At 47.6% G+C, this 25,340-nt stretch overlaps 1 protein-coding gene across 3 annotated transcripts in view; it reads left to right on the forward strand.

The window, feature by feature from the left end:
* The window catches only part of Ahrr (aryl-hydrocarbon receptor repressor), a 92,003-nt gene extending 67,697 nt beyond the window's left edge, over positions 1 to 24,306 (forward strand). For 2 of the 3 annotated variants that reach the window (XM_033767210.1, XM_010603832.2), the window contains 7 exons: positions 8,206 to 8,295; positions 14,906 to 15,035; positions 16,244 to 16,377; positions 17,230 to 17,429; positions 19,975 to 20,036; positions 20,296 to 20,437; positions 20,980 to 24,306. In XM_033767210.1, coding sequence (XP_033623101.1) covers positions 8,206 to 8,295; positions 14,906 to 15,035; positions 16,244 to 16,377; positions 17,230 to 17,429; positions 19,975 to 20,036; positions 20,296 to 20,437; positions 20,980 to 21,940 — 1,719 coding nt within the window. In that variant the 3' untranslated portion in view covers positions 21,941 to 24,306. Of the gene's footprint in view, positions 1 to 4,195; positions 4,218 to 8,205; positions 8,296 to 14,905; positions 15,036 to 16,243; positions 16,378 to 17,229; positions 17,430 to 19,974; positions 20,037 to 20,295; positions 20,438 to 20,979 lie in introns of those variants that run through there. The other variant, XM_010603910.2, reaches the window with a different exon arrangement.
* Positions 24,307 to 25,340: the final 1,034 nt, after the last annotated feature.

The following is a 25,340-nucleotide window of genomic DNA, read 5'->3' on the forward strand; positions in this document are numbered from 1 at the left end:
TTTTTTTTTTTTTTTTTTTTTTTTTTTTTTTTTGTGTGTGTGTGGTACCAGGGATCGAACTCAGGTCCTTGTACTTGCGAGGCAGGCTACCAAACCGCTGAGCTAAATCCCCGGCCCTAGCCTATAGTTTTTTGGGTTTTTTTATAAGACCTTTAGAAAAATCTCAGTCTTGGTATCCTGGGAAAAACACCTGATTAGCACAGTTTTACCACCTTGACTGAAGCAGTATAAGCACCAATAACAATAGCATAAAATATAGCCTAGAAAATGACAAACTGGTAACACTTAATTTTTCACTTTTAACCATATGAACTAGATTTGTGGTTATATAACAAAATCTAAAATGAACCAGAAAATTGTATGTAATAAGTAGGCCCCTAATATGGTGATACTACCCTTAGGGGAGAAGATTTAAAAAGGGTTGTGGGGGGAATAGAGAAATAGAAGAAGAGGAAGAGATTAGAAGTGAGGCTGGAGGACAAAGGAAGATCATACAAACTTTGGAAAACTGGTGAAGAAGACAGGAGGGAAGGAGAAAGGAAGAAATAAAATCAAGAACAGGGCTAGGGAATTAGCTCAGTGGTTCTGCTGCCTGCCTTGCAAGCACAAGGATCCAAATTCAATCCCTGTTACCAAAAACAAAAACAAAACCAAGAACAGAACAGAAGAAGAAGAACAACAACAAAAACCAGAAACCATGTTCAAACAATCAAGAAAAAACAAAACAACAAGAACTAGAAAGGGGCGGGGAGAGAAAAGGAAAAAATTAAATTCAAGGTGTACCTCTGCTGTCACTAGTAGACAATGTAGGCAGACAGAGTCCAAATCTGAATTGATTAATCCCAGCAAGCTAGCTTTAGATTTGTGGTGGGGTAGTAGATAGTCCCAGCCAGCCTGCACCTTCAGTGAGGACCCATTCCCTCCTTCTCCTTCTCATGTTGCTAAATTCCAGTGTCAGGACACTAAATCTTTGACAGGTTCTTTGCTGTTCACCACTCCACCATCTTCCTGAAAGTCAATCTATCCTTTTTTTTCTCTCCCTTCCTTCCTTCCTTCCTTCCTTCCTTCCTTCCTTCCTTCCTTCCTCCCTCCCTCCCTCTCTCTCTCTCTCTCTCTCTCTCTCTCTCTCTCTCTCTCTCTCTCTCTCTCTTTCTTTCCTTCTTTCTTTTCAGCAGGGTCTCGCTAAGTCACTAAGTTGCCCAGTCTGGGCTTGAACCTGTGGATGGTATGAAATTCACAGTCTGTCCTCTGGGAAGGCCAGAACTTGGATCCCAGGAGGCTTAGGCAGCATTAGTTGGTGAGAGAACAGGGATGGAGGGAGCACAGGAGTCTTGGGAGACTGCGTCAGTATGACAACAATGATGGAAAGTGTGAGTGAGCCCTCTTGTGAACTCTGGATGGGTGTGGTGTGAGATGAGTCTGTTTAGTTAGTTCACTTTTGTGTTATGGGTTTCTGACCCTGAACTAGGTCCTTCTGTCCCCTCTTGGGGTTGTGAAACCAGTGATGAGATGGACTGCCAATTCAGGAAAGGATTTAACAACTCTGTTTTCTTGATTGTTTTTATTAATAATGAGCATTAAATTTCACTGAAGGCTTTTCACCATTGATGGGGAATAGTCAAGATATTTCTCCTTTAGTATGTAGTATGACATGTTAAAGGTGCTTCCAGCATCAGGCCTGCCTTGTGTTAATGGAATGAATGCACTTGGTGATTGGTGCATTGTTCTCTTAATGTGAAATCAGAGTCTGTTGAAATTTTATTTAACATATTTATGTCAATAGTCAAAGGTGATGCTAATTTGTAACTTTCTTTTTCTTGCACTTTCCGCATTAAAGTGTCAGTGTTACACTTCTCAAAAAGGGTTGAGAATGTTACTTCACTATATCTGTGCTTTTGAATAATTAGTGGGGCATCAATGTTACCTGATCTTTAGAGATTTGGCAGAATTCCATTTTAAAATTATCCGGACCTTTGGGGGAGCAGTTCCTTAATACCTTTCTCTGTTTCTTCTACAGAAATTGATCTTTTAAATTTTCTGTCTCTACAGGGGTTAATTTTGATTAATTATATTTTTTTCTAGAAAGTGCATATTTTACTCATAGTCTCAAATTTGTCTGTAGGTGGTCTTTCTCCCACTTTTATTCAGTCACTCTCCCCCTGCAGCCCGCAAGGAGCCACTTTCTGATATTTATCACTGTAGATATCTGACCTGGTTTTAGACTTCATAGAGGCTCAGAGTATATACATCTGTGTCTGGTTACCTTTACTTAATAATGTTTCTGAGATTCATCTATGTTTTTCAAATTTATATTTATTTATTTATTTGTTTTGACACAGTCTCACTATGTAATTCAGGCTTGCCTTGAACCTAGCCAGGTTGGCCTTGAACTTGCTGCAATCTTCTCGCCTCAGCCTCTTGAATGCTAGGGTTACAGGCATGCATCACCACACCTGGTTTGTCCATATTTTTCACAATCCATAGTTCTTTTTAAATTTGTTTTTTTTATTGTGTATTATTATCTTGCAATATGTTTATCCATTCTCCAATTGATAGACATTTGCTTTTGACTAGCTTTGGCTTATGATGAATACAGCTGCTGTGAATAACCAGGTTCAGATATTTTTGTGAATTAAGAGTGGGGATTTTATTAACACATAGCAATTGTATGCATTTATAGGTACAGGGTGATAATCAATATATAATGTAATGATTAAGTTACAGCAATCATCATTTCCCTCTCTTTAAACAATTACCATTTCTCAGTGTTGAGAACCTTCAGGTTCTCCCTTCTATAGCTTTATAGAATGCACAATACAGGGCGGCACACTATAGACATCTTACTTGCTATATAGAACACTAGAACTTACTGCTTTTGTCTAACTGTATTTTGGCACATATTATACAACATTTCCTTCCCTTCCTCACTTCTAATAACCTCTCTTGTCTTCTTTACTGAAAAGTTGGCTTTTGTGTGTGTGTGTGCTACATGAGTTAGACCATGCTGCATTTGACACTTGGTGCCTGCTCAACACAATGCCCACGCACAGTCCTGCAGATGACAGGATTTCAATCTTTTTATGGCTGAATAATATTCCATTGTGTCTGTGAACCACATCTTGCTTATCTGTTCATTCTGTTGATGGTCCTTTCAGTTGTTTCCATTTTTGTCTATTGTGACCTGTGCTGCAGTAGGTGCGCAGGTATCTCTTAACACACTGACTTTATTTCCAGGAGTGGAGTTGCTGGATCACGTGGTAGATCTATGTTTAATTTTTAAGGACCCTTCCATAATGCCTGTGCTAATTTACATTCCTACTATCTGTGTTCAAAGGTACCCTTTTCTCCACATCCTCACCAGAACTTGTTACCTTTACTTTTTTGTTTTGTTTGGCTTATGTTTTTTTCTTTTGAAACAGGGTCTCATTATGAGCTAAGGCTGCCCTTCAACTCATGATCCTCCTGCCTCAGCCTCCTGATTGCTGGGAGATTACAGGCATATGCCACTGTGCCTGTTTATTTTTAGGCTCTTTGATGATAACCATTCTTACTGGAGTGAGTTGATATCTCATTATGATTCTAATTTGCATTTCCCTGATGATTAGCAGTGTTGAGCATTTCTTCATATACATTTTGGCCATTTGTATATCTTCTTCTAAAAAAATGTCTCTTCAGATCATTTATACATTTTTAGTCAGATTATTATTTTTCTACTATTGCATTGAATTCCTTGTAATTCTGGATATTAATTCATTATCAGATTTAGTTTGCAAACATTTTCTCCCATCCTGTACTTTGTTTCTGTTGATTGCTTCCTTTACTGTGTAGAGAGGTCTTAGTTTGATATAATCACAATTTTTTTTTTTAGGACAGGGTCTCACTGTGTAGTTGAGTCTGACCTGGAACTCACATGTAGCCCAGGCTGGTCTCGTACTCACAGTGATCCTCCTGCCTCAGCCTCCTGAGTTCTGGGATTATAGATGTGTGCTACCATGCATGGCTGATAATCACATTTTTCTACTTTTACTTTGTTACCAATGTCTAGAAGTGTTTTGTCTCCTCCAAAAATTTCACCCCAAAAGGAAGACAAACTAAACATTTTAAAACAAGGATTATAGCATGTCCATATGGCAAACTGCTACTAAGCCATTTTATTTTTGTTTGTTTGTTTGTTTGTTTGGTACCAGAGATCAAACACAAGACCTTGCACGTGTGAGGTAAGCGGTGGAACCACTAAGCTAAATCCCCAGCCCTAAGCCATTTTAGATGTTAATTTTAATAGGAAGAAAATATTATGCATAAAATCTGCTGAGAGTGGAATTTCCAGGCCATGGGGTGGTTGTACATTTACTTGTGCCAGGACCTGCAAGCAGCTTCCTCTGTGACTGTGGTGTTTTAGTCCCACTAGTTGTGCTTCTCGTATCCCCACTGTTCTGTGCAGTCAGGCTGTAGCTGAGACCATCTTGATCTGTGAGAAATGGCCCCCTCGTGTGGTTTTAGTTTGCATTCCCTGATGACAAGAGTTAGGGGTTTATTTCTCGATGTCCTCCTAAAGCCTGTGTGCACATAGGCAGGGCCTTTGGTTTATGGGTTGCTATAGCTAAATGTGATGTTAGAAAATGGGGCCTGGTCAGAAGGGGTGGGTCCCAGGCTGTGACCTGGAAGGTGGAGCTCCCTCCCTCCCTTCTCTCTCTGTTTCCTAGCAGCACTGAGGTAAGCAGATTTCCCATGCCCAGCCCCTTCCACCGTGACACTTCTGCCTGGAGTTGGCCGATTATGTAAGGACTGAGGATTCTAACATGAGCCAAATAAACCTCTCCTCCTCTAAATTGAGTATTGCTTACCAGTAATGAGGAAAGTGACTAAGACACCTAGTGCTGCTCATGTATTTTTGTGTGTATTCTGGCCCTTATTCTTTCTCTTTTTGTAAAATATGTGTTTAAGTGTCTTGCCCATGTTTTAAAAATTGGGTTGTTCATCATTTTATTGTTGTTCATGTTTTTATTGTTTGTGAAAGTTCTTTATATATAATAAATTATGTTCTTTGTCAGTGTGCTATGATTATTTTTTCCCAGCCTGTGGCTTACTTCCATTTCTTACTGGTATCTTTTAAGAAACCCTAATTTATCAAGTTTTTTCTTTAGGATTAGTGTATTCTATCCTGTTCAAACCTGCCTTCCCCATGTTCATGAAAATGTTTTCCTGTGTTATTTTAGGAGCTCTGTGGTTCTGGTCTAATGTCTGTGTTTGTTGTGTGTCCCACACTGGTGTGTGTGTGTGTGTGTGTGTGTGTGTGTGTGTGTGTGTAATGAGACAGGAGTTGGGGCCCATTTTTCCATACAGATGATCAGCTGTCCCGGCTTCCTTCCCTAATGAGTTGACCTTGAGCTTGGCTGGCCCCACAGCCACTATCCTGATGGCCATGGCTCTGAGGACAGGCACAAAGTCAGCCAGGTTCCACCACTCTGCTCTTCTGACTGTTCTTCAGCCTGGCCAAGTCCTCTGTGTTTCCAGTTAGTTTCTCCAAGAAAAACTGGTTCTACCCATTTGTGCTTGTGCTTGGGTCAGGCTGTACCTTCAGATTAATTTGGGGAATGCACCAGCGCTAGTAGGTCTGCACCCAGATGCGGGGAGGGCATCTGTGAGCTCCTCGGGCCTCTGCACTGTTCCTCAACTTCCCATGGGCTGGCCTTGCATGCAGGTTGGGAGACTTACTCTGGGTATTTCATGTTTCTTGATATGGGCCAGAAATTCTCTCTGTGGGAAAATTAGAAATCCAGGTTGTTTAATAGATATTAGATAGGGCTGGGAGTGCAGCTCAGAAGTAGACCACTTGCCTAGTGTGGTGAAGGCCCTGAATTTGAGCCTCAGCACCACAAAAATAGAGACATTACAAATTTAGATTTTCTAGTTTATCCTTTTTTATGTATCTCAAGAAATTTTTCCATTTTATTTTAACTTTAATTTACTGAATATCATTCTTAATATTTCCTTATTATACCTTTAATATTTAGAGGAGCTATAAATTCCCAGTGTCAATAATTTTTATTTTTATTGAGGGGTTATCACCTTTTTTGTAATACCACGGATTGAGCCCAGGGCCTTCATACTGAGCTGCATGTCCTGTTCTTTTTTTTATTTTTAGAGAGAAGGTCTTGCTAACTCACTAAATTACCCAGACTGGGCTCAAACTTGGAATCCTTCTGCCACAGCCTCTCAGAGTACTGGGATTACAGATGTATACCACCATGTCCACCTGTTTATCACTTTTTAATAAAAATTATAAAGAACCAAATTTTGACTTTGTTGATGATCTCTATTATTTGCTCTAACCCATTTTCTTTGGATTTTTTCACTCTTATTTGTTCCTCTAGTAATATTAAATTCAGTTGGCTCCTCTTTCTTTAGTTCCTTGAGAACCATACACTTTCTGCTGTGTCAGGTTTTTTAATGCTTATTGGGATTTGGTGCTGACATCATGCTCATATAAAATTCTAAGATTGTTGTGCTCTTTGTGTACACATGGTGACGAGGGCTCCATTTTGTGTACCTTCACTTATCTTGTTCTCTGTTTTTCAGCATGAGTAAGAGGGCTGGGTTTGTTAGAGTGCTGACCCTGGGCTGCTTACAGGTCTTCAAGCTCTTACAAATTAATGTGTATAATCCTCAGTAGAGAAATTAGCACACGATACCTACAGTTAACCAGAGAAATTTGAGTTATCAATGAAGGTATGAAGTATTTTTCAATCTCATTAGTAATCAAAGAAATAAATCTATAATGGTAAAATAATTTATCACTTAACAAATTGATAAATTGGGGCAGGAGGAGATAAGAGGGTAGGGGGCTGTATAAATGATAACCATGCAATATAATATGTGTACCAGTCCCCAAGATGCTACACTTGATCTTAGCCAAAAGGCCGAGGAGAGATTAAAATTTAAGATACTTTCTTTTTTTTCTTTCTTTCTTTTTTTTTTTGGTACCGGGGATTGAACTCGGGTCCTTGCGCTTGCAAGGCACGCCACTGAACCTCTGAGCTAAATCCCCAGCACCAAGATGAATGTATTTGTTACATATTACAAATATATTTGGGACAAATTGGTGAATATTTTTAAGAAGCGGGGAGTATCTAGTATGTTCAAGAATTACAGAAATGACTGCTATGATATATTGCCGATTGCATTTGCTCATGGAAGTGATGGTCTCTGAATGTCCCTGCTTCAAGGGTTCAAACTGCAATGTGAATGCTGCTGTGCAGGCAGCCGACCCTCTCACCCCAGCTTCTGCACTGCCCAGTGAAGTCTCCGGTGATTTGAGATGAGTGAGGTTCTCTTGTTATCTCAATGGCAGTGACTCGAGGGTGCACGGATAGCGGGTAGATGGAGAGATAGGGTATATAGAAGGTAGGTAGAGGCAGCTGACAGAGAAGTGATGGGTGGGAGAGATGGTGGGGGCTGGAGGATGGCCCACGTGCTAGGTAGCCCTGCTGTCTCTTCACTGTGCATCTTCACTGATGGATGGTGGTTCTGGGAAGCCACCAGAGGATGGGGAGAGTTTGATTTGTATTTATTTATGTATTTATTTTTGAGACAGGGTCTCACTATGTAGTTGAGACTGCCCTGGAACTCACTATGTAGCCCAGGCTGTTCTCGTACTCACAGCGATTCTCCTGACTCAGCCTCCCGAGTTCTGGGATTACAGGTGTGCGCCATGACGCCCAGCCAAGTTTAAAAATTTTTTTGATAAAAGCTTCTAGAAAATTCAAAAAGTGTTCCAGGACAGTGTGCAAAAGGAGGACAAGGGAAGGAAGGTCATAGAGAGTGAAATGGAAGTTCCCTGCTTTTCTTTGTGTTCCACATTGTGTCATTGTGATGTTGTTTTATGTCATTAAGCACGCATTAAAAGAAAAGAAAGCCAATCTCTTACACTCCTCTGAATTTGACATTTTGGGTGAATATTATAAAATAATCCTATAAAAAATAAAAGTAAAGAAAAGAGAGGCAAGTCTAGGTTTATGAGCCACAGCCAACTTCTGGCTACCTATTAATGGAGACTTATTACAAAAAGGTAATAAAAAGTCAGGAGGGTGCATTGCATGAATGTGGACAGTGAAACGGGAAGACTGGTAGAAAACTTACACAGAAACTTTGCATTTTCTTTTCCTTTATGGGCAAGACAATTTTCAGTTTTCTTGTTTCTTCTAGTCTCTCAATGGCTTCGCTCTGGTTGTGAGTGCAGAAGGGATGATATTTTACGCATCGGCCACGATTGTGGACTATCTGGGCTTCCACCAGGTAAACAAGGCAAAATTGGGCTTTTAGTCTGTTAAATGCTGGATCTGTTACCTTTGCAAATGTTTCTTGTCTTGAAGGTTTAAGAAACATCTAAAACGAAGCTTTCCATGTCACTAAGCTTGCTCTGTCCGGGGTAGCCCACCTCCTGGTCTTTGTGGGAGGCATGACAGTGTTGGCCACTTCTAGCAGGCTGGCTGTCCTTGGTTTCCCACCCAGGGAGCTGTTGCAGCACTATCTCTAGCTGCAGACACTTGGCACATCAGGACACAATTTGTTCCAGCAGTGCCCTCACTGATGTGCAGGTGGTTCATTTACGATGCTGCCAGGCCAGCCCAGGTTGGATATATCATTCAGGCTTTGGGGCCGAGAGCTAGCATTGAGACTCCTCAAACACTGGGACTTGGAAGGATGACCCCACCCAGAAAGGTATAAGAAGACTTATCCAAGGCCCAGAAAGAAGTAAGGAATTTGTTTCTGCTTGGTTTCTAGAAGGAAAAAGAAGTCTTTGGTAGGAAATAAAAAGGTGAACTGTAGAATCCAAGCCTGCACCAGGAGTTAGGGAGGGCTTCCTGGTCTGGCCAGAAGAACTCAGAACCCAGGCCTCGTGCTACACTCAGGCAACCATCACCAACACGCCTCCTCTGAAGCTGATCTTGCGATCCACAGATCACACATGATCAGCAAGCAGAAGCCCGCAGACAGAACGACCTGTTTGACACCTCCCAGAAGAGCTCAGAACAACACACTCTGAAAGAAGCTAGGAAATAAATATATTAGAAATAATACAAGGTAGTATAAAGAAAGGACAGCATATAATGAAAAAAAGAACAAATAGAACTTTGGAAATAAAGAAGATGGGATATTAGTCAGGATTGGTTTAGAGTGCAGTCATTGCACAGTTTAATATGAGAACTTGTGACTAGAGTCAAGGATTTATCGGTAAGGGTAAAGAAAGCCACAAAGGGCACAACAGCACTTGGAGGAGCAGAGGCACTCAAGGGGCCCTCCTGGAGACTCCTAAGGCTGAGCATCAGACCCTTCTGGGTGCAGGTGAGGCCATGACACTTGGTGGTGGAGGTCACTGAGCTGCCCTCCAGGCTTGCTGGGATTCACCCTTGGTGGAAGTCAAGAGAGCTACAGGGAAGCAGCCCCGAGTGTGACACCCCCATCCATAGCACAATGGGCCCTGGAGTATCCTGACCTACTGAGTCACAGGAGCAGGCCCCCGCCCCACTGCCCCAGTTGCTGCCAGCAGAGGGCATATGCTTCTGGAGCTGGGATAGACACGCAGCAGGGAAGTGTGGGGCAGCAAGGTAATACATAGAGTGACTACAACTGAAACCTCATGTTCAGGCAGAAAGCCAAGGGCTGCAGCGCCAAAGGCAGAGGAAGCCAAGATCTGAAGGTGTAGATCTCTGACACATTGTTAAAATTCTGCCTGAGGCCAGCATAGTGTTTTATCTAATTTCCAAGAAAACTACAATTTTGAGTAGTTTTCCAGAACTGAACTAGCTGTGCAATGCCTTACTTCTGCCTCTAGGTTTAAGGTCCAGTCCCTGCAAATCCCAGGGACTCCAGGACCTTGACCTTGCCACAACGCACAACTGTCCTGTCCTCTGTCTTAGGAGTCTGTGTGTAGAGTTGTACATATACCCTTGTTTGCGCCTTGGCACCCTCTCACCCTGTCCTCTAGACACAGCTCAGCACCAGTCCTGGATCAGCCATGGAGGTGGAGTGGAGGACTGGAGGGGACAGCTTGTGAAGGCAGCGTGAACACTGGCCATTGACCCAGCTCCAGGGCTCTAGCCACTGCTCTTTCGAGGATGCACAAGGCAGCAGGCTGGGTGCTGCCATCTTTGCAATCATTGCACCGCACTGTGCCTCACTTCCTGTCCACATGGTACACAGTGTGCTGTCTGCCTCCCCAGCTGCTGCTAGGGCTGCGTGGGAAGAAAGCACTCATGGTGCCTGGGAAAGGTATCCCCTCCTTTCTCTGGATGGCTTGGTACCTCAGGTCTGCTGTTAGTGATGTGTCCCTGCTGGTGGGAACCTTGAATGTTAGTGCTGTGTCCCTCAGTCCTGAGATGACCCCTATCCCAGGGTCAGCCATGATGAGGCGTTTCTACTTCCTGTATGGGAATCATGGACTTCACTTACACCGTGGAGAACAGGGAAGAACAGAAAGCAGCTATTTGCAGAGGCTTGATGACCCCTCTTGCTGTGCGGTCCTGGTGCCTGTGATAGTGCAGAGCTTGGGGATGTGGACAGTTGCAGATATGACACAGTGATATGAGTGGGCTCCCATAGACAGTGCTATATGCAGACTCTGTGGTTTCATCTGCAGGGGCTGCGTTCTGCCTGCTCAGAGTTACTCAGTTCCCACCTGTGTCTGCTGAGTTGCTCAGGATCCTTACACAGGCAGAGCTTCTTACTTTAGCCAAAAGTGGTGGCCTTGCTGTGGAGGATGGGGACAGAGGCAGGTGTTGTGTGTTGGGGCTCTGGCTGTGGGTCAGAACTTGCTCTCTGGCTCTTTTGTTTTCTTGGAGCTTGGTTAGTTACTTCCCCCAAGAATTAGAAGTGAAAAACAGTTTTGCTTTTAGTGTAAATAATTTGTTTTCAAGTGCCATTAAACCAGGGCTTGCCTTGAGTTTATACAGACATTTCAGGAAAGTGTTACAGTAGCTGTGTTCTTGTGAGCTTTTCCTTTCTGACTCTTTGCAGAAAGTCAGGAGCCAGTTCCTTCCCCTTGCAGCCAAGCATACTGTCCATGTCTTTGCTTTGGCAACCCGGGGCAACCAGGGGTGTTGTAGTCACCCTGACAGTTACTCAGGAAGCTGCTTGTGCCTTCACAGTCACCCATGCCAGCTCTGAGTGAACCAGTGAGACTGCCCTAGCTCATGGCTGAGCAGTTGTGACCCTGCAGCCCTGAGAGTAGATGGGTGCACACTTTGTACAAGGGTAAAAATGATGACTGCTATAATGTTCCATGGGTTAAACCAGGAAGACTTTCATTCTGGGATACACACAGATGGTGGTTCAAAGCTGAAATGAAGACTGAAATCACTGGATGAAAGCAGAGTTTGTATTGCCATCTGAGGAGCTGTCCTCCAACTCTGACTCCCCTTCACGTTTCCCATCCTCCTACCTGCTTATTCCTTCTTTTGACATCCCTTGGTGGAAACAGGAGATGAAGAAGGATGTGAGGCTGTCAGACAGGCCATGCTAGTCATTGAAACACAGAACTTTGTTTCCTGAACCTCAGGCTTTCACATTTCACCGTCTTCAAATTTGCCTTAAAAATAGATTTTCTGGTTTTGCTCTGCCCTCTGCCAGACAACATACCTCTAGGTGGATCCATTTCATAACTAGTGAGGGTATGGGAACAAGAATGAGGCCCTCCAGGACACTGTGGGCTCTCGGGTCACACAGCCCTGCCATGGTTCTGCCAAGCTGTGGGTCAAGCTTGTGGGGACAAGCACTGGGAGCCAGCAGCACAAGTGACAATGCCAGCCTCCTACCTCACTCAAGCATCACAATTGCGCTACTCAGGGCTCACCCCATGGCCCTAAACCAAAACACAGAGAAACAAGCTGCCCAGACAGAATTAAAACCCCCACATCGCAAAGAACAAATCTACCAAACGACATATAGAACATGCACAAAAAAGCATTATTTTAAAAGAAATTAAGGCCAGTCCAGACACATCGAGAGATGTATTATATTCATGAATTGAGAGCCTCAATATAATTGTAAAGATGACAGTTTTTTCCAAATCAAATTACAGAGTTAGTGAAATTATAACAAAAACTGAGCAATTTGGAAAACTTATTCTAAAGCTTCCATGAAGTGCAGAGACTAAGAAGATCCAAGACCATCCGGAAAAAGGAGGAAGGGAAAGCCGGTGGTGACTGTTGGGATCCTGTGCTGCTGCCAGAAGCACAGCTTCCTGAGACTTGGGGCTTGAGGCTGGATGGACCGTGCAGTCAGATGTCCAGAGCCATTGGGCCAGATTCACGGCCAACCCATTGCTGGGAGAGGGGAAATATGCTCATTTCATAGCATCATTTCAAATGATGCTAGAAAACTGAATCCAAATGGGAAAAAAGGAATCTTGTCTCCTACCTCACACCATACTAGAGTAACCATCAGGCAGATGAAAGAAGTTTCTAGGAGATGGCAGAGTGAATTCCAATGTCTGTGAGGAAATGGGCAGGCTGCTAGGCAGTGGGAGACATCCTCATCAGAGTGCATATAGGAACACATGATTGGGTAGCTCAGTGCGATCTATGTGGATGGTAATCCAGCAGCAAGCACACAGTGTACACGTGCACACACATGAACGTCCCAAGACCAAACGCATGGACAGACCTCATTCTTCTGACGTGCAAATTAAAGCCACAATGAGATGTCACTGCACACCCAGCAAGAGGGCTGAAATGCCAAGTGTTGGTATGCATGGGGAGCAGTGGTAATGCTGCCACAACAGAGCCAGCGCCTGCACCAACCCGGAGGTGAACCACTGATGTGCACCCTTCCCCTGCCCCAGCAGCCACCCAGTTGTGTCCAGTCATGGATACCCAGTTGTGTCCAGAATGCCCCATGGAAGACAACCATACCCACCAGCTGGAGAATGAGCAGCACTGAAGCACTGTAGTGGCAGCAAAATACCACCACGTGGGAATGGGACACTGCAGCTACACATGGGCCAGTCTCATGGCTGTGATATTGGGTGGGACAGACACCAAAGAGTGCAGTGTCCCATTGGCATACCAGCCTGCTGTGGGGATTATGGCTTGCTATTTGGTGCAACATTTGTGCCCTGATTGGTGGTTGCATCCTGGTCAGAAGCTGCATGTGGTGTGTAGGGCACAGCTTCTATGTCCTACTTTAGCCACAGAAGTTCATTAAGAATCCAGGTGAGCTGAGGTGTGTCCACTTCTGCCATAAGGGCCTCTGCAACACTGACTGAGGATGGCAGGTATCAAGCCCCTCTCTGCCCCTCCTGGCTCCCTCTTGACTCTTCTTTTGTTGTTGTTGTTTTTGGTACCAGGGATTGAACTCGGAACCTTGGGCTTGTGAGGCTGGCGGTGGAACCACTGAGCTAAATCCCCAGTCCTTACTCTTCTTTTTAGGGGAACTGTCTTACTTACTTTTTTCATTGCTGAAACAAAATACCCAAAATCCATAGTTAAAGGAGGAAAGGTTTATTTTGGCTTAGTTTGTAGAGGTTTCAGTCCATAGTCGGCTGGCTCCTAAGCAGTATGGCAGGGCAGAGGGGCGTCACAGAGGAGAAACAACTCATGGCAAGCAGAAGGCAGCAGAGTAGCAAACAGCAGCAGACGCAGCAGCAACAAAACAACGGAAGCAGCCTTTATATTCTATCCAGGCTGTAAGCATATTGATTAGTGCCACCCACACCCAGGATGGGACACTCTTAATCCAGGATCACATATTCTAGACCCAGCCAGCTCCAAAAAGCCCCACCTAGGACTGCCTGAAGCTTTGGGGGGCATCTAGATACAGCCATACAGGAACTTTCCCTTAGACTGAGGATGCCAGGTGATGAAGTCCAAGCCCAAGTCTGCATCGCTTTGCCTCCTCCCTGAGGTACATCTTGTTTAATGAATGCTCTAGGACCCCATGGGGCTCATCTAGGAATAATGAGCATGCTGGAAAAGATGGTAGATCTCACCCACAATGAGTACATGCATAACATGTGCACGTTCTTCCCTCAAAAGGGAAGCTTTTTATGAGGTTGTGATTGGTAAGGGACTTTTCCTCCAGCCAGAAAGAACCTTTGAGCTCCCATAAGGATCCAGTTCAGAAGAGTTTAAACTCTCAGTGGGCAAGTTCTGAAGCAGTCCAGTCTCACAGTGCTCCAACTGTCCCTGGTAGGTGTTTGTCCAGGTTCTGAATGCAGGAAGGAGCCTTGTTCTTCATTAGAGAAGGTGGAGGGCAGAGGAGACCTGTGTGGGCTCTCCTGATTTACCCACACCTTCTGAGAACATTGTACCACAACAGAAGAGCTGAGGCCCCCAAAGTCAGTTTTCATAGCTACAGTCTAGGTTTCAACTACCACACTAGTCTCCCAACAAGAGCCCCGTGCCTGTGGGGGTCAGTGTCACCTCGTGCCCAGGCTGTCCAGAAGAGGTAGGAGGACAACAGAGGACCAGAGAGAGGTTTAGAAACTAGCAGGTCCCCAAAGCATCTCAGACTCTGGTAGGTTGAGCCTGGTTCCAGACAACGGGAAGTCACAGGGGACATAAGACACACAGTGGTGAACATACAGGTGCCATAAGCTGGAGGTGATTTAGCAAGGTGGACATCTTGGCCAATGTGTCTGTGCTCGGACGACCTGCTTCTAAGCCGCTAATTTAGCCTGGAGTGGGCACCCAGCCAGGGGCCACTGGGATACATCTGGCACTGGGCTGGTGAGGTCCAGGGAAGCATGTCTCCACTGGTGTGGTGTTGGCCTCAAGGCCTTTCCCATGGAATTCTCCACAGGCGTGACTTGCTTTGACAGAGGGATGTGGAAGTGCTGTACTTTATAATTGCTAGAATGAGTGTGAAAATTCAGGGTGAGGCTATAACAACTGTTTTGATATTGCAGACAGACGTAATGCACCAGAACATTTATGACTACATCCATGTGGATGACCGCCAGGACTTCTGCCGGCAGCTCCACTGGGCCATGGACCCACAACAGGCGGGGTGTGCACAGCCCCCACACATGGAGGCAGGTGGGTTAGTGTGTCTTGAGCTCTGTGCATGCCCTGGATACCCTGGCTGTCCTTTGCCATCCATGTTGGCTTCCACATTGAATTTCACTTTCTGCAGAGCCACCCTCCCCCACGTCCTGCAGCTGGTCCTTCCCATGGTGTTTTGTGCAGATCCTCATGTTTCAGTCCCCTATCACTGTGATAAATACCCCAAATAATGTATTTATGAAGAGGAAAGTATTATTTTGGCTCACAGTTTGAGTGTTTTCAGCCCATGGTTTTGGGAGAAGCATTGCTTCTAGGATTCTGATGGGACAGGAGGGCCTGGCAATTCAAAACCATTGCCTTCATGGCCAGGATGCACAGAAAGGAAGCAGAGCGGGCAGGGCCCACAATCCTCTGTGGTCCCTTTGGGTACTGACCCCAGGGATCAGACCTTTCACAAGGCCCCACATCTCTAATCTCTGCTGCCTTCCAGCAGGCTGTGGGCCAGGGATCAGCCTTTACCACAGTGACGTTGGGGGGCAAGCATGTGTTTGAGACCCAGATTCTGGCCCTTCCTAGAGCTGCTGCACTTGTATCTTGGTGTCCAAGCTCTTTTCGGGACCCTATCTACCAGGATACCTCTCTGCCAATCCAGAAGTACCAGAGTCCTGACAGCATGGTGCCAGTTGGGCACATGACTCCAGGGAACCGCTTCCCCTCCAAGCTTTTGTTTGTCCTGAGTTCAAGAGGCATCAAACTCCTAGTAAGCAACAGACGCGAGTGAGCACAGAAGGGACAGACAAGTTCATGCTGGGGAACAACATCAGCCTGGCAGTCCTGTGCACAGGAACATTCTCTGGTGTTTCCACACACATCCATGGGCTCTGAATAACTCACAGGGAAGTTTCCACCACAGCCTCGTGTAGCTGCACGATTCATTCACCTTAGCAAGTTGATTGCAAAATTCCAGCACCGGTGCCCGCATCCCTATCATTTCATGAAGCTCAAACTAGCAAAACTGAAACTCCGTGCCTTTAAGGGAAGGGGTCAGTGGAGGTAAATCCCCCAGAGCACATGGGCAGCAAAGGCTTGTGCAGTGATGCGAGCCATGCAGCTGGGGTGGTGTGTGTTGTGAACCTCGTGCTGGCTGTGACACAGTCCACTAGATTGTTGATGTCTTTATGGCTCTCTCTCGGTCATGGCCTCTGCCTCCGTGCCACACTCCTGCACTGCCTTGGAAGCAGACGACACGATCCTGGGGAGGTTGCTCAGGGCCCAGGAAGGGGGCATGGGCTCACCCACTGAGTTCTCAGCCTTCCTGACACGTTGCTTCATCTGCCGCGTACGCTGCCTGCTGGATAGCACCTCCGGTTTTCTGGTGAGTGAGCAGCATCCTTCATAGGGACCTGGCTTAGCCACAAGGCAGCCAGCATCAAATGCAGTGTGCCCTAGGGTGGAGGTGACCCTGTGTCCAGGCTCCACCTGCACAAGCTACCGGCATGGGGCCTGGCAACCACCAGGCTGCATGAGGGTGGTGAGTTAGTGGATACAGAAGACCACTGCAAGGCTAGGAGGTGAGGCAGATGAAATACTTAAAACCAACCTGTACCTTTCAGTTTGCCCTCTGCCAGGATTCAGGGTATGGGACCCCACTCAGGCCTGAGCAGCACCTCATGCTGCCCACAGACCCCACTCTTAGGACTGCAGAAATTTTGACATTTGATTGATATTAGGCCGATAGTTTGAAACCAGCTGCGGCATGAATATTTACTTTAAAATCCGGCAAATATGTAAACCTGGGATTTTTCCCCCTGAAGAGCTGGATATTCCTAGCACACCATTGCCTTGCGTTCCCCCATACAAGGTATGTGACTGACGCTTAGTCGGGCTTACAAATGTTTGTTCCCTCAATTAACCCATGGAAGAGGGGTAGAGGGGTGGGCAGAAAGCTGTAAGGAAGGATGGAAAGATGGGAGATTCATGGGATGGAGGAAGAGAGGGAAGGAAGACTGTGTATTCGATGGGTGGAATGTGGAAGAGGCTGGGTAGTCCTGAGGTCGTGCTTGCAGAATGGAGCACAGAGCAAGTCTAGTGTCTCCTGAGGGCTCAGGATGGGAGCCCTCTCTGCGAGTCTGTCTCTGCAGTTTGTCACCTCACATCCTGAGTTCTGCATCCTCCCCAAGTCTCCAGTTCATTCCACGAACACAGCTTTCTGTCTTTAAAATGTCAGACGATGCAGTTTCAAGGAAAACTAAGATTCTTGTTGGGGCAGAAGAAGAAGGCGCCGTCGGGAACGGCCCTGCCCCCACGGCTCTCACTGTTCTGCACTGTGGTGCCGGTCCTCCTGCCCTCCGCAGCGGAGACGAAAATGAAGAGTGCATATCTGAGGGCGAAGCACCGGGCAGAGGTGGCAGCCATGACGGACACAAGGTAAGCAGGAGTTGAAGGCATCCTGGAGCCTTTGTACCCGTGTGCCCTGAGCCACCTCCCCCACCTACTCGGTTTCCAGAGAGGCAGCTGCACCTTGAGGGGCCGTTGTAAGAGGTGGCACTCAGCCTGCTGTTCCTTCCTGACCCTAGTATGTCTGGGCCCCATTGGTACAGTGCCTCCAAGCCCCACCTGACAGGTAGACCACGCCCACCACACAGGCCAATAACTCGGTGAGCTAAGCTGGACTTGAATCTACTGCAGTCCACCCACAACTTCTCAAGGTTGCAGAGACCCCCGGGAGGGGACTTGCCACCACACAGTCCAGACAAGGCGTTCCGAGGAGCACTAGCAGACTTCCTGCACTACTGACACAAATCCTGTAACCCCTGCCCTTCCCCTGGCTGCACAGTCACTCTGATCATGATTTCCAGATACATCTCAATCCAGATAACTTTGCAGGAACATTCACAACAGGCCAGCAATGCAGCCTGTATGCAATTGTCTCCTCCTTTCTTCAGAGCATTCTATCTTTAGTAATGCTGTCACTGGCAGCAGATTGCCCTGTTCCCTTAAACTCTGGCTGCTATTGGACCTATCTGTGCTGGGCTTTGCTTTGGCTTTTGGTTCCACCTGCAGCTCTCAACTCTCCAACATTAAGTCTCTTTTGTCATATTCAAGCCTGGGTCAGGCCTGAGGGCTCAGCCTGGCTCCCCTCCCTCTGCATAGACTACTTCGACCTGCCTGCTTCTGCCCTCCTCCGTGGAAGGCACTTGATGCCAGACCTATCACACGCCTGCTGTCCCGATAGCCCTGCTGTAGGAGTGCCCCTATGATGCTGGAAGTTCCCCGGGGGTGGAAGTCCACCCCTCCCACACCACAACTCACCTTTACCTTCCCTAAGCTCTGTGTAGACCGCAGGGCCATGTGAGGGCTCCCTCTGTGGTGCTGCTCTCCTCACCCTCCTTATTCTTGCGGGTATTCATCCCTCTGCCCTTACTGCCTCTCTGGTTGCGTGCTGGGTGGAGCTGGAGTCAGAATGCCGAGAAGAGCAGACTGCAGGACATTCTAGAATCAAATTTCTATTTTTAAAGACACAACATATGAAAGGAAAAACAACTGTAAGGGAAGAAGGTACAAAGATAAATGGCCAGCTTCGTGCCTGCCAGGTGGACCCCACCCAATGTGGAGCTCAGGGGGAGGCTAGGGCGTGGGACTCTGCAGCTGCCAGGTGGGCCCTGCGCAGTGCCCTTGATGCCCTGCGCCTTTACTCACTGAATCTTCTGATTTTAAAGCTGATTTGGCTGTTTTTATCCAGTGAGGCTTCTGCTTCCTGTATATTTTTACTGCCCTAAAATCAAGCTGAGGGGAGTTCTAAGCAGCCTTCTCCAGTGGGGCCCAGGTAGGAAGTGCCAATGGTCACCCTGGGGCCCAGGTGGTGCAGTGCAGGTTGTTCGTCATACTGCACTGGATGCCTGTCCTGCCTGCCCAGGCTTTGGGAGGGCCCCAGCTGTGCAGGCAGATGTGGAAATAGGAGTCAGGAGGACAGAGAGTATGGACCCCACCTCACCCCAGGGTAGAGAACATCACCTGCTCTGACACAGGTTTAACACTGATCTCCAGCATGCACCCCACGGTTGGTCGTCTACCCTGAGTGTAGTGACATGGGGTCAAGCTGGAGGCCGAAGCTCCCACTGGAAGCTCCCACAGTGGTTGTGCGAAGCACATTGTCACTTGCTGGCTTTGTCACAGGCTGCTGTTCTCTTTACTCCAGGAGCCTGCTGCATGCTTTTGCTACTTGCTAAAATTTCTTTCTAAGCCTGATTCGTGTTCTGGAGACATAGATTAGTGGTGCAGCACCTCCCTAGCATGTACAAGGCTCTGGATTTGATTTCTGATACCAAAAAAGAAAAAAGAAAAAAAAATCCCCTAACAAACAAACAAACAAACAAAACAACCCAAATCAGTCCTTGCCACAATTTTGTGACTGTCTGTAGACACATACGGCGTGAATGAGACTTCGCCACACATTCCCCAAGAGGCCTCTGGTCTCTCTGCAGAGACCCCTCATGGAGAGGTCAGCCAAGTGGATGGGGAGTGAACCCCAACTTTGGCACCTCTAGCAGGGCAGCACCAGACAAGCCACCTTTTAGTTCTTACAAAATAAAGTCGAAGACATAAGAATGATTCAAGATTATAATCTGTGTAACACAGGCACATTTCCCTGGGAAGTGTTTGTCTTTCATAGTTACTTTCTAGAATATAAGAACAGGCTGTCTTGTTTTGGCTGTCCAAGAAAATATATGAGCTCTAAAACCCATCTTATATGCATATCTACACTCTGAAACAAATTCTCTTGCATTTTATTGGCCCACAAAGTGACATGATTAAGAATTTTCAGCCATCTGTAACCAAGACTTTTAAGCTGTAAAGACTTGAAAAGTGTGAGCTGCTGTTTCTATCTTTGCCATTCAGGCAGACAGGCCCGGGATGCCAGCCATTGTTAATCCCTTCCATCAATTATTTGGCTATGATCTGTTCTTTATAGGGCAAAAGCGACCATGAGTCTGTGTGAACCAGAACTTCACAGAAAACCCAGCTACTTAGCAGGTACTGTTTAAAGTTCTAAATCTCATTTTTTCTAAATGAATAAAATGGGCTTTTGTTCCTCAGAGACCTCCTCTCTGTCCCCTCTTCCTATACCCTGCAGTAACCCTGAGTATTCCAAGGAAATACCATGTGGAAGGTCACAAGGTACATCCCACGGAGGACAGCACCTGTTCCTGTCACCCAGGTCCTCTTCAAGCTGAGAACAGCTTGACTCCTCCAATCATAGGGTGATTGCTTTCTCTCCTCTTAACCCTAACAGGAAGGACCAATGGTGAAAATAGCATCTCAGCATTCAGGGCACAAACAGATGCCTGCCACTGGGCCCGGGTCCCAGCCAGGGCTCGGTGCCACTGCTTCAGAGGTGGCATAGACCTCATCCTGGATTCCAAGGGGGCAACAAGGTAAGTGGTACCAGGCTACTTATCCCTTGGTGGAGTCACCATGAGCCTACCTTGAGGATAGGGCCTGGATTCCTAACAGTGCTGCACTGCTGTCCCAGCCTGGACAGCATCTGTAGTCTCTGTCCCTCCTGCAGGCCACCTCCCTGCCCCACCCCAAGCCGTGTGTGCCCTGTCCTGACTAGCTGATACCCTTCCCAGATTGGATGCTGCACGTTGCCCTGGCCAGGGTCTCCTCACAGAGGAGACAATCTGATGCACACAGTATTGTGTTGGTTTGTGTTTGGGCAAAACAGCATTGGTTATGTCTGAGGCCTCCCTGAGAAATGGCTTCTTCCTGCAACCCCCAGCCCTCTGATCCCCACCAGGCACTGGTTGAGGGGGTAAGAGGGAGAAGGTGTAGTGAGAGGTGGTTCTGCACTGCCTCAAAGATTTCCAGGAGCTGAAAGGGGCATTGAGGCATTGGCCTGGCTCACATTTAGCCAGTGTTACCCTTGCTCCTTACCATGTCTCAGTCTTGCTGTCCTACATCCATCACTCTGCAGGGACAGAGATGAAACAGAACAGGAGAGGGTGCTGAATGGCTCCACAGGAGGGAGGACACGGAGGGAGATGCATGTGTACAATTGCCGTCCAGACACACCGGCACCCGGAAGATTCCAGAACTGGACGACAGAAAAGTGTGAGCAGGATGGTGGCACCAAGCTGAAGCCGCTGCCGGGCAGGAGTGAGCCCCTTTCCATGTGTGCAGCATCCCCAGGCTCCTGCCTGCCTCACCCAGGCACTGAGGGCATGTTCAGTGCCAGCAGCCTGGCTACCTTCAGAAATCCTCCAGGCCATGTCCCCAGCACCTACTGTGGCCGGATGAGCAGAGCCTGGCGGGATGTCTATCAGGGCCAGGCGCCCCTACCCACTTACCGCACCAGAGCACAGCGTTTCACCTCTGGAGGCTACTGCACAGAGGACTCAAAGCCTGCTGGCCTGCCGATGCCCCCTGGTGCCACATGCAATCCCCTGCTGGCACTGGAGGTACCAATAAAGATGGAAAATGACTCGGAGTCGGAGGACATAGCAGAAGACTGCACCCCTAGCCAAGTGTGGCTGGGAGCCAGTGATATCACCAAGAGACATCTGGTCACTTTCCCCACCAGGATGCACCTGAAAGCAGAGCCAGAGTGCAGGCACCAGGTCTACAGCCAGCCCCTCAGTGTGGGTGTGCTTGCAGCCCACCCTCAGAGTAAGGTCACTGCTGGGCCCTACCAGGAGCTGGCCCCGTCTTGCCCTGCACACAACTCCTGTCTGGAGCTGGGGTCGTCCCGCCACTTCTGCACCCTGGGCCACAGTGAGTGCAGGGCACCAGAAGTCACACCAGTGGTCAAGCGTGAGCCCCTAGACTCACCCCCGTGGGCTGCAACTGGCCAGGGTGCTGTACCTGGAGTCTTCCCCAAAAGTGCTTCTGCTGTGAGGATTCCACCCAGTGCCCCCGAGGCTCCTTTTATGCTGTAGAGCTACTGCCACATCCTCCTGGAAACACCTGCAGCCATCTCAGACCTGGGTTCCCAGCCCCTCGACAGGGGACATGATCTAGTGACACCCTTTGCAATTTCAGGAGTGCAACCGGTGACTGAGCCTATGTGGGGGCACAAGCATTCTGAACTTGATATCATGAAAGTTCTTACATACAGCCTATTCAAGTAGGACAGCATTTCCTTGAAGAATTAAAATGATTAAGGAAGCAGCCAACAGTATCCAGTGCCCAAAGGGCAACAAGCCCTGTCCTGAGGAAGTTGCTGGCTTCTGAGCTCTCTGCCACCCCCACCTGTGCCATATGGCAGCCAAGGGATGCCAGATGGCAGCACAGCATAACCAGGAAGAGAACCCCATAAGGGAAGCTGGCATTGAGTCCACCATGGTGCAACCTAAAAAGTTCCAGTGGGACAAGGGTGCCACCCCAGCTCCTGTCCCTCCCTACAGTGCTCCCAGTCAGTTTGAGGCCACCCTCAGCATAGAGGTGGACAGGGTAATACCTGTTCCTTGTTTCCCATGGCCTATGAACAGCTCTGGTGTGTCTTTGTTCCCGACACATCATGCAGTGAGGCTCACAGCATCAGGCAGCAGACACAGAGAAGAGATCAAGTGGCTGGGACCACAGTGCTTTCCAGTGGGGACCTCACCATCACCCTATGAAGACTTAGACAGACAGGTGTCTGCTATGCCTTAAAAATTGTAGTGGAAGGCAATCCACTATGACAGTAGGAAACTTGGATTTAAAGCATGCCTCAGAAAAGGAGGTTGCCACATTCACCCTCGAGGTAGCTTACAGCTGGTGGCACAACTAGCTCCCTATGGGTGGCTTTGCCCTCCTTAGTGTAGGGCTCCCACAAGCAGAGGTATCCAGTAGCAAGGCTGTCATCTCTTCAGCACAGCTCTCCCTGTGGCTTGGGGGGCCAGGGATCAGCCCATTTACTGTGGAACCTGTTTGGCAGATACACGTTCACCTTGTCACAGATTGGCTTGGGTTGGTAGGATGTTATCTGCCCAGCCCCTGAGCTGCCTTTCAGGAAGACTCATGGTGAGCCCAAGAGGGGGCTGAAGATGATCACACAGGCCCAGGTTCAAGAGACTGGTCATTCAAGGACTCTCACATCTTTGCCCAGACCACAGTAGGCTTCAAAAGTGACACAGGAGCTGTGCTGTCATAAGTGTTATGCACACTCATGCCCTCCACCTCCACCAGCATCTCTCTCACCTGAAGCAGAAGTTGGGATGGTGGCCCAGTCCTGGAAGCTGGCACCTGCCTTGCCTCCCTTCCTTCTTGCTGGCCCAGGATCTCCTTGCACCCCAGTTTCCTTGCAAATATATCTGATATCTGCTCTCTGGACATTTATGGAATGAGTGCTAAGGAGTGGGTTTCAGAATCATCCTCCTTCCCAGCTCTAACCCAGTGTCCCACACTAGACCATGGAGAGCTCTGTATGTATTCAGACCTGCTGCCCCTCGCAGAAGGCATGGCCAAGAGTGTGTGACATTGTGCTGCCTTTCCAGAGGGTGAGGCTGAATCCCTGTCCTCAGACTGCCTCATCATAAGTACTGCTGCCCAGGCTCGCCCTGCACAAAGCAGATGAGGGGCAGAGGGTACAGCAGACAGCACTGCATGTATGTAATATGTCCAACACTGCATGCATGTAACATCTGGTACTGCACATGTGTAGCATTCTGGCAGTGCACGTGTGTACCGTGTCTAGAGTGTTGGGAATTGAAAAAACCTGAGACCAGGAAGGTGGAATTAAGAGACATCCTTGTAAGTCTGCCAAAGGTATGTGACCAAAGGAGAGCTGCAGACTCCTAAAGCCCAGAGATCCCTGCTGGCCAGGCCACTCTGCCTGCCCTGCCCCATCCTTTCACATATGCCTCAACTGTGCCCCTTGACAGGACAGCAGACCCAGGACAAGCTGTGAGCTGCCTGCAGGCCATGCTTGGTGGACAATGAGCCTGGCATCTGGACCTCAGTTCTGCAGGCTTGGATGCCGTATCATACCACGGGCCTTGGACACACAGGGCCAGGGCTGCATCCAGGCAGCAGATCCCCTGGTTCAGCATCTTTGTGGTTAGGTGCCGTATGCCTCCTGAAAACTCATGTGGGCAGGTGATGATGGGTGTGCAAGGTGCAGCTTCTGCTTCAGGGTGTCACTGTTAGCACTAACTCCAGGCAAACGCTTTCCTGTGGTGTATAGTTTCTGCCTAAATAGCTGAGTGTCAAAATCAAATATAATGTGGAGGGGGATGAAAGGGAGAATAAATACAAGTTATATCTTATGTTACAGTTGCTACTACAAGAAGATTAGTGTCCAGACTGGCCTAGTGAAGTCTTAAGCAGACATTATAAAAGCAGCTCTCTGTGCTGTTTTCTCAGTGCCTTCTTTCCAGATATATTTCTTATTTTCAAAAGAAGATGGAGATGTATTTCTTATACTGTGGTTTGTATTAAATTTGCAAAATTAATGGAAAATAAATCACGTGTTCATATATACTTGTGTGACTGGGAATGTCTACCTGATTTTCCACATGAAGTCACCTTATCTTCTCAGAGCCATGTTGGATTTAGTCTAAGGCAGCCCCTTACCAGCAGGCAGAGGTGAGGTGGTGATCAGAGTAGAACAGCTACAGCTGAAGATCACTGGGGGCGGGAACCTCACCTTTAGCCACTTTCCCTCCTCAGGACACTCTAGACTGGAACTATCCCATAGGAGCAATAGAGCTAGAGACTCTGGGGAACCATGTTGCAGGATATGGGTGACAAGGGTCTGGGAAGCCTTCATTTCCTTTGGTCAAGTTGCCCCTTGTCGGCAGCCAGTGAAGCTGAGGCTACACATTCCCTCCTCTCCGGCCACTGCCAAGCCAACCACTCATGTCACACCAGGTCTGCACCCAGACCTCTCATCCGCAGTCAAGCCAGCCCAGCTCCCTGACACCAGGTCCCCCTGCCACGGCCAGATCGACTGTGGAGACTGGATATCTAGACAGGCCCACCCCACCATCTCCCTGGCTTCCCTGGGTAGATATGGGGAGACACTTCTGATCTCCATTGACAGAGCAATTGCCTCCACCATGTGCATGTGAGGCACTGGGAGGACAGGGCTCAGGGTCCCAGCATACTAGTTGCTGCCTAATCTTACAGGGCTGCATCCTTGGCATCACTCTCCCAACACCTGGTTCTGGACTTCTGCAAAGTGAAATGTGTAGTTCATTTATTCACTCATCATCTGTTGAGTCCCTGCTGAGTACAGTGTGAACACATTTGGGAGGACAAGGATGGGTCAGAGCTGTGATGTGCCCAGACCTGTGCCTGTGTGATGTGTGCACTCATGTGTGCATGAGCATGATGGAAGGGATGCAGATAACTACC

Source organism: Fukomys damarensis, unplaced genomic scaffold (genome assembly GCF_012274545.1).
Source record: "Fukomys damarensis isolate Sample0158 unplaced genomic scaffold, DMR_v1.0_HiC HiC_scaffold_1, whole genome shotgun sequence".
Lineage (NCBI taxonomy): Eukaryota > Metazoa > Chordata > Mammalia > Rodentia > Bathyergidae > Fukomys > Fukomys damarensis.